This window comes from Chinchilla lanigera, unplaced genomic scaffold (assembly GCF_000276665.1).
Source record: "Chinchilla lanigera isolate Chin_1 unplaced genomic scaffold, ChiLan1.0 scaffold00090, whole genome shotgun sequence".
NCBI lineage: Eukaryota > Metazoa > Chordata > Mammalia > Rodentia > Chinchillidae > Chinchilla > Chinchilla lanigera.
The window spans coordinates 5,946,605-5,962,055 of NW_004955491.1; the positions used below are offsets into that span (position 1 = coordinate 5,946,605).

At 54.4% G+C, this 15,451-nt stretch overlaps 1 protein-coding gene across 1 annotated transcript in view; it reads right to left on the bottom strand.

Annotated features, from left to right (window-relative positions):
- Prkag2 (protein kinase, AMP-activated, gamma 2 non-catalytic subunit) overlaps nucleotides 1–15,451 on the bottom strand; it is a gene marked incomplete in the record, with an annotated part of 196,287 nt that overhangs the window by 94,071 nt on the left and 86,765 nt on the right. Inside the window, 1 exon segment of the mRNA XM_013504627.1 lies at nucleotides 7,681–7,892. Within this exon segment, the coding sequence (XP_013360081.1) occupies nucleotides 7,681–7,892 (212 nt within the window).

The window sequence follows — 15,451 nt, forward strand, 5'->3', positions numbered from 1 at the left end:
AAAAAAATCTAATCTGTTGTAATAACCATGCAACTGTTTGCCATTTCTGGGCAGAGGGCTTTAATATTAAGTCCTTATTAGGATAGAATTTGAGGTTGAACACGAGAGATGAGAATATAAAGACAGAGTAGTACATAAAATCTTCAACTTCTTAACGTCAACTGATATGAAGTATTGACAGTGCTTTTCTTTTTAAAATTAAAAAGATTTGGACACGGATTTGTACATATTTACTAGTACTTAGGATGATAATTTGATACAGGTATATAATATAATAAATCAGGGCAATTAATATTTAAACATCCTCACATAATTAAAAAAATATTTTGAGACAGGGTCTTGTTATGTAGCTCAGGTTGGCCTTAAACTCACTATGTAGTCCTGGCTGGCCTCACACTCATGGTGATCCTCCTGCCTCAGCTTCTTAAGTGCTGGGATTACAGATATGCACCACCATACCCAGCTTCTCCTCAAATATTTTAAAGTACTTTCTCTATATTATAAAGAAGGTAGAGCCAGGGATACAGCTCAGAGGCACAGTGCCTGCCTGGCAAGCACAAGGTCCTGAGTTTGACTCCTGGTCTCCCCCCCACAAAAAAGGTAATTATTCCATTAACATTGGCTAGTGATTTCTCCCGAAGTATTCATACCACGAAAACAATAGATCTTACAGATTGAGTTGGTGGCAAGATAATGTATTTTTAAAAAGCACTCAAGCTGGGCGTGGTGGCATATGCCTGTAATCTCAGCACTTGGGAGGCTGAGGCAGGAGGATCGCTGCAAGTTCAGGACCAGCCTGGGCTACAAATGAGTTCAAGGCCAGCCTGAACTGCATAGTGAGACTCTGTCTCAAAAAGATAAAAAAAAAAAACAACCCAACCAACCAAACAAAAAAACCCAAATAGAAAGAACTCAAGCTTTTGAGTTTATTATCTGTTACTCGGTACACTGAGGTATATGGTACCACTTCTCCATGCACACAGATGTTACCTGTTGCCACATAACTATCACCCTAAAACAGTGGCTTAGCTGGGCTTGGTGGTACCCGCCTGTAATCCCAGCACTCTTGAAGGCTGAGATTGGACGATCTCAAGTTCAAATCCAACCTGAGCAACTTGGTGGCTTTGTGAGATCCTGTCTCAAAATAAAAAAAAAATAATAAGAGTGATCGGGGATGTAGCTCAGGGCAAAGGCCCTGAGATCAATGTTTTGTACTGAAAAAAAAATTCTCCAAAAACAAAACAAAGCAACAACAACAAACTCAGTGTTTTAAAACAACAAGAATTTACCATGTTCTGGACTGCCATGTGTTTCCCCCAAATTCATACACTGATGCCTTAAGCCCAAGGGGGTCTGTGTTTGGAAACAGAGCCTTTAATGTGGTTCTCACAGTGATCAAGGTCAGAGGGTGACCCGCACCCAGCAGGACTGTATCTGTATAAAAAGGGGAAGACGGACACCAGCGATGTCTGCACACACAGGAAGGGACCCAGCCCACAGCTCTGTGTTATTACAGTGAAATGCCTGACGCAGATGACTTAGGAAGCACAGCAAGGTTTCCTTCACTTATGGTACGAAGGTCCAGTCCAAGGTCAGGCAGAGGCACTGGCTGGGACCTCTGATGGCGACGGCACCTCACAGGGTGGATCCTAGCCAGCCCTGACTGCGGCCGGGAAGCAGAGAGGGAGGGCCAGGGGCAGGTCCCCAGTCCCAGTCCCTTTCCCGCACACCTCCAAATATTTTCCCCCTGAGGGCCAATCCTCCGCACACACCACTATCCTATAAACACCACTTAAAGAAATCCCTTCCAAGATCAGAATGTGACACCTTTTCCCTGCTCACTACAACTGCTCCTTCAGGAATGTTTGAATCTGCTCCCATTGATATCTCGAGGCTTCTACCTGCAGCCCCAGCCCGTCCTTCCTGTCAAGACTCTTGAAAGTGTTTCCCGGGAGGCGCCATGTCTTTACCCGTTAGTCATTCGGCCCACTTTTTATGGCTTCTGCCCTTGGCCATGCAGTGATCAAGAACAAACCCTGGCCAAGGTCACAATGACTTCAGTCCCGGCTCCCACGGCCAGCCCGCCCGTTTGACGTCACCAGCCTCTCCCTGCAAAGGCGAAGGTACAATGACACATTCCTTTTGCCTCTGTAATACTGTGCCCCTGCTTTTCCGGCTGTTTCCCATGCAATTCTGCACGGTTTCTTCTTTGCTTACTCCTGAGACGGTGTGTTCCTCTGGCTCACTCACACTTTAATTCTCTGGGTTTTTTCATCTGCGTCCTGGTGTCCATGATCTTCGTATCCAGCTGCAGGGCACGCATCCAGTCAGCCTTTTTTTTTGTTGTTTTTTTTTTTCCAGTACCGGGAATCGAACTCATGACCTCGCGCTTGCCAGGCAGGCGCTGTGCCGCTGAGCTAAATCCCCAGCCCCCCAGTCAGCCTTTGGACATCTTCATCTGAATGTGCGTGCCACGGGCATTTGTTATACCACCCCCACCTGGGCACCCCCGGGCACCACCCCTACGGCCCACTCCTCTTCTCTCTCCCAGCCAATGGACCCCGCATGCATCCGGGCATCCAAGGCAGCTGATACAAATCCCACTTCCTTTCTCTCTGGCCCTTGCCCTCACCTGACAGGATGGCGCCTCTCCCCCTAGGACCCAAGCCTGCAGGTACTGGCACACAACGATTTACCTGCCTGTCCCCCAAGTGGACAGGGCTCTTTTCTGTGTTCAGTTTGTGGTTATTTTCTGAAACCCTCCTGTGGGTCATGTCCAGGGTTGTTAATCAGGTGATGAATAAAACAACGCTGTCCCTCAGCACAACACACCGACTTGCTGTTACCCCGTCACCCACGCCAGCACTGTGCCCGGCACGCAGCGGGCACCTGATGAGGATCTGCTGACCAAATCAATGGTCGTGTGAGTGCCGTCTGCAAAAAGTGGTTCCCTCCTCACCCCCTTTCACATTCTAGAACAACGCTCATGGGAACTGGTTTTAGAGAGGTGCTCTTCATGGTCAGTGTTTACCGTAGCATCTTTACACTGAAAAGCAGAGGTAAATTATATGAAAATGTTTTTTAGGCCTTTGGAAATCTTTAGGAAACTCACATCTCTCCATGAAGATTATGATGGTAGCAAAACTTATAAAATCAGTGATGCTTCCAAGGACTTTAGTATATAAAGACACTCAACAAAATACAATTAGGACGACTGTTGTTTTGGGGGCTCATACTCAGGGGCTGCGCATGCTAGGCATGCACCCTACCTCTCAGCTACAGCCCCAGGCCCCCAATCCCATCACAAAGGGAAAAACTGGGTAAGAACCTGAAGCTCCCAGCGGCCTCACAGACAAAAGCAGGGTCTTGGGCTAGAGGAGCAGCCCTTGGAGGCCTCGGGCGATGACGCCGCCCGGTGGGATTCGGGGATTATTTAAGGGCAGGTGTCCAGTGGGGACATCTTCTTCCAATTCTTGAAATAAATCGTTTCAAAATGTAAGTGGGGAGCCGTGGGCGAGCATTCTGATTCTCTGAATCGCCAAGTCCGTGGACACTGTCATCTTGACAAGATCGGGCCTATTTTCCTTTATGGTGGAAGTATACACAGCGTAACGCTAACCCTGGACTCACTTTGGGGTGTACAGTGCAATGCTACTTTTCTTTTTTGAGACGGGTCTCACTAGGTAGTCCAGGCTGGCCTCGAACTCTCGGCGATGCTCCTGCCTTGGGCACCCGAGTGCTGGGATTCCAGGCGTGCGCCGCCACGCCCGCAGTGCCATGGCTTTTAGCTCAGGCACAAGCCATGAAACTGTCACACCGTCCGTCTCCACCGCCTTCTCATCTTCCCAAGCTGCCGCGCCGCGCACCTCCCCCTCTTCCCGTCTCCGAGTGTGACCTCCGCGGGGACCCCCTGGGGGTGGGATCGTCCAGTGCAGCGTCCACAGATTCATTCAGGTTGTCGCGCCCGCCCGAATTTTCTCCCTTTTACAGCCAAGTCACCCTCCACTGTGCACCCGCGGCCCTTGTGGAGTCCCTCTGCTGTCGCACGCTGTCAGCTGCGTTTTGGGGACAGGACACACCTCCTGTCAACGGCTGAGAGAGGAACACGGCAAAGGACACGTGCTCTGCGGCCCCAGGACCACCTCAGCGAGCCTGGAAGGCCCCGTGCCGTGGACCTTGACCAGGGGCCTCAGGCATGTGAACCACCCGTGGTGAAGAACGTTCCCTGTGGTCATGCTCACAGGGAGGATGAGCAGCTGGCCAGGGCCACTCCCGGGGCTCCTCCAGGCAAACTGGGCGCGGCTCCGGGCTAGGACAAGGCTGCTGCGGGAAACACCACAGAATCATGGCACCTTCCTCTACGTCTGGCCGCCTCCATTTCGAGTAACCTGCAGCCAAAGTAACGGCTTTCTCTTTCGATCAGTGTCTCTTCTGAAATGGAGTCAGTCCCTCAGTTATCTCAGTCAACGAGAAGCAGGAGTCGGGGACATTCTACGTCGCCCTCCCCGCCCTTTCCTGGCCTCCCCCAGAACTGGACCTTGGCCCGTCCTTCCCACCTTCCCTCGCCCCTGGTTTCTGCGCAGGTCCGGCCTGAGGCTGGAGGCCAGGAGGAGGGGCGATGCCAGGATCCCACCCGTCGGCCGGGCAGGCATCGCCGCCCAGAGCCTCACCTCCTCCCTGGCGCCACCTCCCGCCGCGCAGCCAGGCCAGGGGGACTCTGGCAACACCGACTCCTCTCCCCGCCTGAGTCCTGGGCAGGCCGCCCAGCATCCCCGCTGGAGTCTTTTTTGTTCCATTGTCTCCATAACCAGTGCTTGCTAAACGTCCAGGAAGAGAGCCACGGTCCCGAGAGTCCCAAAGTACAAGTGCATTAAAGAGCAGAGTAAAAGACACAAGAGGAATGGGGAGATCTTCTGCAGATGGAAGGGGAGCAAGAGATGGAGGGAGAGGAGGGACAGGGACAGGGACGTAGAAAGAATGAGGGCGTGCTACGCACAAGCACCAAGGCCCCGCAAGGAACGTGATCATTATGTACTGCAAACATGCCCTGACCCAGGGCCGGGGATGTGGCTCAGCGGCACAAGCACCTGCCTGGCAGGTGCCCATCCTTCCCACCTTCCCTCCCACGCTCCTGAGTTCAATTCCGGATACCAAAAAAAACCCAAAAAAATGCACTAATAAAAATTTTAGAAGATGCGGCTGTTTATGCTCCCGAAGGTGGATGACTTCCTCCTAGCTCCTGCCTCGAGGGGCTGAGCTCTGGACGCCCCAGGACACTCTGCCTTCTTGTCTCTGCTAGACACCTGCCCTCTGCAGGGCCGGCCCCATACCACTTGCGGTGTGTGGCCGCTGCCGTCTCCACCCTGCGTACTCCCAGCCCCAAGCACTGGCTCACCTCCTTTTCTAGAAGCTTCTCCCTTCACTTCCCCCATATTTAAGTCCTTGCAACCACTCCAGGACCAGCTTGGCTGCAGCCCCACTGCCCGCACACCCTTCTCCAACGCCCGCAGGGGCCGACTGTCCGCCCGTCTCCCCCAGCTCACTTCCCAGCCTTCCTGCTCTGGTCGCTGGCCCCGCCGGCGAGGTTTAAAGCTCTGCGAGGCAGGAACAATACCTGCAGCCTGGCCCTGGCCATTTAAAGGGACGCTCTGCCAAGCCTGCCTTAAATCAGACCGTGCTTGAGGGAACAAGAAGAACAGCCGTGCTGTGTCTCCTGCCTGGCCGGCACATCTCCGCCCAGTCTTCTAACAACTGCTGTGGGTTTAACAGTGTCCCCTAAGATGCCTGGCATTCAACCCGCAGTCCCTGTGGCTGCGACCTTATTTGGAAATAGGGTCCTCACTGATGGCAGCTGGAACGAGGTGCGTAGGGTGGTGACCGGCAGACGCAGGCAGGACCGCCACAGGGGGATGGAGGTGGGGGCTGGAGAGAAGCAGCCACAGACCAGGCCACTCCAGGGCACCGGGAGCGGGGAGAGGCAGGGGTGTCCCCTGCAGCACCGGAGGGTGTGACTCCCAAAACCTTGACTTTGATGGTCTCCAGACCTGTGAGCCAGTACATTGCTGCCATCCTAAGGCACCCAGTGTGTGGCACGGTCGTTCCCCATGGCGCAGCCTCCCCACCCGCGGATCCCACCAACTGCCGCCCAGAATCCCTGGGAAAAACCGTCATCTGTCCTGAACCGGTATGTTCTTGTCTGCGGTCCCTAAGCAATAGCGATGGTCTGCACAGCACGGACATCTACGCAGCAATCTGGGTGAGCGGGTGACGGTGGGAAGGGGTCGGGAAGATGGACAGAGGCACCGCTTAGAAAGGGGGCTCAGCACCCGAGGAGCTCGGCACCCCCGGGGTCCTCGGACCGATCCCCTGTGGCTGCGCAGGGACGCAGGAGGAAATGTGCTGTCACAGAAGCCCCGAGCACGACAACGGGATGAAACGGTCCCCGCCGTGCAGCCAGCGTTAATGCCAAGACTCTTACACCCTTGCCGGGCACAGGAATGGCCTGGCCCCTGCAGCGTGTCCCCTGGGCTGAAGAGGCCTGCGGGACGGGGTCGCCGCGCTTGGGGCCTCTGTGTGGATGGGTGGAGCACACAGCAGGGTGGCAAAGCCAGCTTTCCCCATCAGCATGGCCTGGTCCTTCCCAGCCCGTCCTCTGAAGGCCTCAAAGACGCCTGTCACCCTGTTCCATTCTGAAAGGCTGCGCTCAGCCGGGTGTGGTGGCACACATTGTAACCCTGCGCTTAGGAGGCTGAGGCAGGAGGATCGCTGCCAGTTCAAGGCCAGCCTGGGCTACACAGTGAGTTCAAGGCCAGCATGAAGTACATGGCAAGATCCTGTCCCAAACAAAACAAAACAAGGACGTCCTTTCTAAGAATGCACCCCAAGTCACACAGTGTTGGATTTAAAAATTTTTTGTACCAGAAATTGAACTCAGGGCCTTGCGCTTGGATTTCTTTCTTTTTTAAATGAGACAAGGTCTTGCTACATAGTTCTGGGTGGACTTAAACTCACTGTGTGGCCCACGCTGGCCTCAAACTCACAGGGATCCACTTGCCTCAGCCTCCCGAGTGCTGGGATTACAGGTGTGCACCGCCATGCCCAGCAATGCTTGGATTTTTAAATCTTAAAACTCTGTTCCTCTTTTGCTTTGCCTGTGACATTTTACTTTAATAATCAAGGTAAATCCAAATAAACTGTTCCAAGTCTGATTTTCAAGAAGAAGGATGGGGGAGCCCAGTGTGGTGGGGAGTGCCTATAATCCCAGCACTCTGGGAGGCGAAGGTGGGAGGATCGCAAGTTCAAGCCTAGCTTGGGCAACTTCATGACTGAGTGACCCCCTGTTTCAAAATAAAAAAAGGCTGGGGGTGCAGCTCAGCACATCGGTCCTGGGTTCAAACTCCGTAATGAAAAAATAAATAAAAAGAAGCGGGAGGAGAAAACTTCGCGATGGGGCTGTTGCTGCAGCGCTTCCTACGGAGCTGACGTCGCGGTGTTTCCTACACCTGCCATCTTCCCTACCCCACACCCTTGACGCTCTTCCTTGATCCGTGCCTTATGACAAAATAAAGCACAACAGCCAGCAGCGCACAGCCCTGGCCGCGGGCTGAGACAGACTCGGTGTGGGGCAGCAGGGCCCGTCCGCCGGTTGCCCGCCTGCCCGGGAGGAGGGCCCGGACTCACAGTTCTGGGCGTGGCGTGGTGCGTCGGGGAGGCCAGCGGCGGCCGGGCTGGGCTCTGGAAGGCCAGGCAGAAGCGCTGGCCCGTGTCTGGCGGCGAGGAGGCATAGATGCGGTTCTCCAGGCGCTCCGGCTCCTGCTTGTAGGACTCGAGCGGAAACGTGTGCTGCTTGGTCACTTGGGTGGGCGTGGACGGGGAAGAGGAGACGTTGGAGGCTGTGGGGAGACAGAGGCTGTCAGAAGCGCGGCTGGGTGGAGGCGGACATCAGAGGCTCCTCCTCTTCTACAAGCCCAACCCTCCAGGGGCAGCAGTCAGAATCATTCACTCACTCACTCACTCACTCACGCATTCATTCATTCAAGACAGGGCTGCAGTTCAGGCTGGCCTTCAACTCACTATGTAGCCCAGGCTGGCCTTGAACTCGAAGTGAACCTCCTGCCTCAGCCTCCCGAGTGCTAGGAGTACCAGGTGTGTGGCACCACCCTGGCATTAACTTCTTTCTCTTTCATTATTTAGAGAATACTTTATTAGTTTCTGTAATCAAACTCACTAGAGGAGACCTGATGTATTTAAGACACCGTGTTGCCCCTGTACAAATGGGAAAAAAAAACTGAGTTTACCATCTCTAGACCAGGACGGCTATTTATGTACAATGCCAACTCAAAATGGTAATTGGGATAACTTTTTCCAAAATTGACAACACAGTTAAAGTTTCCAAAAATTTACACTTTATATATATGCACATGTATTTATATTTGTGTAAAAAGATCAATAGCAGCAACAGCTTTTCCAAAGTCTGTGGTCATCTGAATAAAATCATAGAGACACGCGGCACACGCCAATAAAAAGGAAGAAAAGAAAAGCCCGACCTGACATTCCTTCGTCCCAGGGAATTTTATAAACCCGCTTCTACTCCCTTAGACTTGTGGGGGCAGAATTTCCCTTGCACCCCAATTGGGCCCTCGGGTCCCCTTGGGGGGATGCTCGCAAGGCCCTGACTTCAGGAGGTGTAACCCTCACCTCCCCTGGTCGGCCCCGTCTCCCGCCACTCGACCAGATCCGCTCGCTCCCGGTGCGGGTGAGAGTGACGCTCCTAAACTCACCCCTGTTTTGAATGTGGGTGTCAAGGTTGCTAAATGTAGGGGCAAACGGGGGCACTGCTGCCCCAGCCCCCACTCTTCCCCTTGCTCGTGGGGAAACTCCTCCTCCCACCTGCTGTGACAGCCACGCGGCTGCTGGCCAGTCAGGCCAAGGGCCACGCTGAGCGGGGGTGGCAGGAGCGGGCGAGGATAAGTGGGGCCAGTCTCACCCTTCTGCCTCGTGGGAGAAGCTGGACAAGATCAACACGCACTGCAAAACCCACCGCCTCACCCCAACCATGGAGCACCCAACGCATGCGGCACAGAAGCAAGAGGAGCCCGGAGGACAGCGGCAGGTCTGCGGCCGGGAGGACGTGGTGGAGGGCTCACAGAAACGCCAACGAGCCCTCTCTGCCCTGGGAAGTGAACGTCTCTGCTCCCGAGGCAGGCGACTTCCTGAAGGCCTAGACAGGACTGGGCGGTGGAGCAGCAGCCTTGGAACAGGCTGTAGCACACAGAGGTCCTCCGACGTCGTCTTCCGAGACCCCCTTCCTCCGTGTGGGGCTGCCTCTGGCCCGAGGGTGAACAATACCTCTGATTCTCCAGGGCCACAGCCAAGGCCCGTGAATAGCCCCAGTGAGTGACAGAAACTGCCCCTGGCAGCCACACAGACCCCACACCAGTGGCGCCAGACACCAGGGAGCCACGAGCTGGTGACGTCACAGGGCCTGGCTGTCCATGCTGGTGGGAGCTGTGTCTGCAAAAATGTGGAGAAAAGAGGACAGAGGTGCCACTGGCCAGAAGCAAGCGCCAGCCTACAGAACAGCCAGGCAGGGTGGAAACGAGGCTGGATATCAGAGGCCCACGCTTAGGCTGGGTTTGTCCGCTTGCCAGCTGTGGGCCCCAGAGCAAAGCCACCCCTCGCCTTGGCAAGAGCACACCAGGTAGACCAGATGGCCATATGTGCTGTCGCCCCTCTTCAGAGTAAAAGAAAAGCTGGGGCCACCGAGCCTTTGCATGCACAGGGGCTGTGACGACAAGGAGGACCGAACTGTTCCGGGACACATGGAGAAGAGTCGGTTGGCAGTTGATGCTGGCTGGCAGTTGTTTATGTGGTTGTTTACTCATTAACCACTTATCACAGAGAATCAGCAGTGTATGCAGCTGGGATGTGGGGTGGGGTGTGACTATAGGACCAGCCCCTGGGTGTCTGCTGGCTCAGGACATCTTCTCTCAAGGGGTGCAGTCTCAGGTGATTGTGATGGCTGTGTCATCACAGAATCCCAAGGGTGGGATACAGAACCCACCGGGGTAGACCTGAGGTAGTCAAGACACAGGCCATGTCCCCCTCTGCCCCGCCATGCTGTTTTTGCTTTGGAGCCAGCTGACCATGGACTGAATCTTCTAAAAATGTGAGCCATATTAAACCTTTCCCGGGCCTGGGGATTTAGCTCAGCGGCACAGTGCCTGCCTGGCAAGTAAAAGGTTGTGAGTTCGATTCCCGGTACTGGAAAAAAAACAAAAAACAAACAAACAAACAAACAGACTTTCCTGTTAAAGAAAAGGTTTTGGGGGTGCTGGGTACTTGGATCATGATAATAAACAAAATTTTGGTCATCAGCAATAAAGGGCTGACTAATACATGTAGTAGAAGAGGACTTATTAGAGAAATCAGGCAGGACATAGAAGGACCTAGCGTATTAAATCAGTTTGCTCTGATTTGCACTTATAAGCTCTCATCCCTGAATCCCACCAGTGACTCCTGTTGCTATTGGATACTTGAGCACATCCTCTGGTTCAGCTGGACGGTGACCACAGCTCTGTCCTGCCCCGTGGGTTCCCTCAGATGCTGCCATGCTCCTGCCCAGGTCCCAGGTCAACGAGGCCAAAGGTTGAGTCAGGTTCAGATCCAGGGCTGGTCAGCATCTAGGTCACAGAGCAGGTCCTTGGGCTACCAGCCTCAGTCAAGGGTATGTCTCGGGCACACTGGGCAAGGAGGTGCCTGAACCTGGCTAGACTCTATCAGGCAGGTCTCAGGCACCTGGGACATACAGCTGCAATGCAGGCTGCAGTACCAAGGCCAGCTGTGTCTCCTCTGAATTCCAAGAGGGCCACAGGTCACCTCCTGTAAGCGCCACACAGCAAACTGCCTAGCCAGTGCCTGCCAGGAGGAATCTGACCCAGAGCTGTCCACAGGCTGGACAGGGCAGAGGGGTCCTGGCCAGTGGAATGACGAGGTGGGGACTCTGGAAGGAATCTCCACAGCTCCCGTTCCCTGCCGGGCCAAGATCACCTGGAGCTTTGAGATTCCACGATTGGGGCCCCGAGATGGGTTGAGTGGGGCTGGGTGGGTCCTGGGGAGCTGAGTTTTTAAGGTGCTGCAGCTGGTTTTGGCATCATTGATTGCACCCAGCTCCCTCATTTCACAGGTAAGGAACTTCGTCAGCAATTGCTAGTCCCCCCACGGTCCTCGGCCCTCAGCTCTTTCTCACAGCTCCCTTCTTCTCCGAGGAGAGAGCCAGGTGTCTTCTTTCTGACTTCCAAACTCCCTGCACATGGAAGCAACCCTTCCTGCAGCCAAGGACAACCGTGTTCAGAGAATCCCTGACGCACACTTCCTCCCTGGGCCCGAGGTGCCAGCCCGTTGTCCTGAATTTCCCTGCAGCTTCCCAGCTGCTTTGAGAATGTCATCATTCACATCTAGATGTCCCTCTAAAGCCTCCTGCGATCATGGGAAGGATCTCTGGAAGGTGACCGATCATGGGGCTTACAGCTGACTTGCTGACAGGCAGAGGGCCTGGTTGGAAAAGGCAGTCTATCTCTCTTCCAGCTCCTCCCTCGACCCTCTTTGCTTCCTGTCTGCCATGAGGTGAGCAGCTTTTCCTCCACTAGGCCCCTCTGCCCAGCTGCCCTGCCTTGGAACCAGCTGAATATGGACTGAACCCTCTATGAACCGTGAGCCAAAATATAAACCCTCTCCCTTTAACGTGGGGGTGTCACGTATTTTGTCCCGATCCTGCTCGGAATGCTGCAGTACCACCCACTTCCCGGGAGCCAAGTGTCCTCCCCATCCACCCCACCCCGCCAGGCCCCTCTCTCAGGGGCGGGGTCTCCAGGCTCTTGTTGCAGGGCTGGCACAGATGTCTGCATAACCCATGGCATCGGGCCCTCCTGACCTCGCTGTCAGTTCCCGTATTAAATCAGAGTTAGGCTTTGGCTGCAGCTTTGCTTATTGGCCCTAAAAAGTTTTACAGTCTTATCACTGAAACTGTTCCAAATGCACTGGAAACAGCTGGGTTACTTTAGAGTCAAAAGATGACGGTAACACAAGGTAAAAACTTCCTTCTGTTAGAAAACAAAATAAAACATGCTTCTTTCATGACATTTCCTCCCATCTAAATCCTAAGCAGGCCCAACCCTGCTTATCTCATCTTCTGAGATCAGGCACGTTCAGGGTGGCAAGGCCAGAGACTTTCTAGGACATTTTTTGAAGTTTTTATTCTCCTAAAAGGAAGTCAGGAGAAAAAAAAAGTTCCATGGGGCTTTGTGTACCCACTAGCGTTATGCAGCCCATCAGTTAACAGGTAGCTCTGGGTAACAACATTTTCTGCTTTTCAGACTTTGCCCCGAGAGAGCGGGGTGGGGTGGCTGGGGAGGGCACTTGGCTCCCGGGAAGTGGGTGGTATGACACCCCCACGTCAAAGGAAGAGGGTTTATTTTGGTTCACAGTTCCTAGAGGGTTCAGCAAAACAAAACAGAGGGAAACTGAGGTTTGGAGAAGGAGATGGGGATCTCGCAGGGCTAACTTCGGGGCAGTCCCGGCCCACCGTCCTGGCCTCCGTGGTCCGCCCTGGTTTTCAGAAGAACTGTACCCTCTTTGAGCTCAGCTGGAGGTCAGAGCTCCATTCCACGGACCAACATAACCCAGATACTCACCGAGCAGAGGAAACGGCAGAGTATTGGGAAGCTGAGGCCAAAGGGAAGGGAGGAGAGGAACACCCCATGAGTGGCTTTGGAAGCCATTCAGGAACAGGCTATTTATAGTATGAAATGGTTCTGAAAACTAATTTGCTAAGAATGGAGGGGCCATGTTAGTGCCCGAGCCCCTCCGGTTGTGGGTACTTATGGAATCACCCACGTGACAGGTATCATCCGGTGCCGCGCCGGTCAGCTCTGCTGAACACGACGGAATCCAGACAGGCCCACCAAGAGGATCGCGGGTGGTCAGAATCAGCAGCTACGCCTTGGAACAATCATCTCATCACCTTCTTTCACAGAGGAGGAAAAGGGTCAACCCTGGGCCCACACCGGGCCTAGAAGCAGGGTGGTGGCAGGCCCCAGCATGGCGCCCTCTCCCTGTGCCCTCTCACAGGGCCTTTCAGATACTGACTTTCTAACCACTGTCAACCTGGTTACAGGGATCAACACGGGGTGGCATCAGCTCAGTTTTTGGACAGGCAGCTGCCGGGCAGAGACCCTTGGGAAGTGTGGGCTATGTGAGGTAGCAGTGGCCTTTATGCAAAAGCCGTGGCCCTGGCAGTCTTGTGACACTCCCCGCTGTCATGCACATAGGAATGCCATGCACATCTCTTGGCTCTGTTTATTTTGTTAGGGCTTGACGTAAGCGACTCCATTTTGATTCTGAGACCTCACACCACGGAAGGCTGGGGAGAAGATGGTGTGTGCAGGTCTTGGGACAGAGCACACCCGGGCGCTGGCTGACACGGCACCCGGAGTCACAGGTGTGTAAGGTCTGCAGTCTGCACAGCTCGGATCTGCCTGGGTTGCTTCTCTAGTGTCCACTCTCCTCCACACCTGGGGTCCTCCACCCGGCCCCTGCCGCTGGACCAAACACTACAGACAGACACTGGATTCCTACGCAAGTTCAGAAAAGTCATTCTAACCCTGGTTTCTCCAGGACACCTGTTTACAAAGCATCCGTGTTCAAGCCGATCGTCCCAGGCAAGGCAGCCTGCCTGGCACATAGGGGTGTCTCTAAGATGTCAACCAGTAAAGTTTTCCTGCCTCCAGCCTCACTTGGGATTCCTGGTTGTTAACCGCATTTTAAAAATTCTAGCTCCCAAGAACCTGAGAAAGAAGTGGTTCTTAAATTTTTGAGGTCCCAGGACCTTCTGATAATCGGATGAAGTCCACAAGTGAGCCATGGTGCACGGATTTCTTGCTCACTGCTTCGGAAACAACTTCAGGACGACCCCAGTGCCCAAAGCAAGGTTCTCAGAATCTTAGTCCCATGGGGTCTCACGACCTGCAGCTCCCTTTCTTGGGGGGGCAGCTTGAGTCCCACCACGGCAGCTTCTAGAGGGAGCTGTGCCAATGCTGCGTGCCGTCTGCACCCTCAAACTCAGAAAGCCCCAGGGACCCTCCCAGGAGAAAGCCGGGCTGAAGACGAGGTGCGAAATCCAGCTGATGCCTAACTGGGATGCGTCACGCTGACGTTTCCAGAGCTTGCTCTTTAGGGTCTGAAATTGAGCCCTGGTTTTTCCTACACTTCCTGCCACTAAGCTATTTGGATCTGCCCAGGACCATGTCAGGAGCTTCTCCCTACCCACAGATGGTGGGGTTCCCTGCCTGAGAGTGCAGGGAACCTCCAGCTCTGCGCTGATGCCCCACTTTGGACCCCTCCCTGGGCTGGGTATCTTCACCCTGGGGTCTCCCTCGGGTCACCCCAGTGTCCAGCTCTGGCCTAGGGCAGGTGAGAGGCTGGAGGTGAACCCCTCCCCCCAGGTGTGCCCTGGCCTTTCCTGGGTGCAGCTCCCTGGCGAGACAGAGCACGATGTTCTGCGGGCACGGCATGAACCCCACGCTCAGCAGAGGGGGAGGAGAAGGAGGGGCTAAGGCCAGCAGCCAGGAGGCCGTTTCCGTGTCCTCCTGCCTACCTCTCCCGGGTACACCAGGTGGTGGCTGGCGGCTAGATCAAGGCACTCCTGCGCAGGGCGCTGGCTGCAGCCGGCTGCCGTGGGCCTGTGACCAGGGCTCTCCTGGGGCTCTGTTGACTCAACACATCATCTGACACCAACCTGCCAGGCCGTCTGGTGCCAGGTGCCAGTGAGCCAGGCTGGGAGGCCGGGAAAGAGTCCAGCCACACCTCTGCCCTGGAGTTCGAGTCTACGGCTCTGTTGTGAGCTCTCAGCTCTCCTCATTCACACCAGGAAGAAAGGGCTTGTGAGTGCCATTGCCACCTGCCTGCGTGATTGGTGGGTGCAGTCTCCATGGGGAAGGAGGGAGAGGAAAGCTGCAACAGACATCACAAGTCTCCTGCTGGAAAGGGGAGTGAGCTGCACCCTTCTGCGGATAGGCCAGAACCTCAAGCCTAAGGTTTATTTTTGCCCCTCAATGCAACAACCATGGAAGTTCAGGGCCATAGTAAAAGAGGACAAGCTGGGTGTGGTGGTACATGCCTGTAATCACAGCACTTGGGAGGCTGAGGCAGGCGGATCCTTGCCGAGTTCAAGGCCAGCCTGAGCTACAAAATGAGCTCAAAGCCAGCCTGAGCTGTATAGTAAGACACTGTCTCAAAAGACAATAAATAAATAAATAAATGGAACAGCATTCCACTGGAATTTTTCTGATGTTTTTGGTCTTTTTTTTGGTACCAGGAATCGAACTCACAACCTCACGCTTGCCAGGCAGGCGCTATTGCCACTGAGCTAAATCCCCGGCCATCTGATATTTTT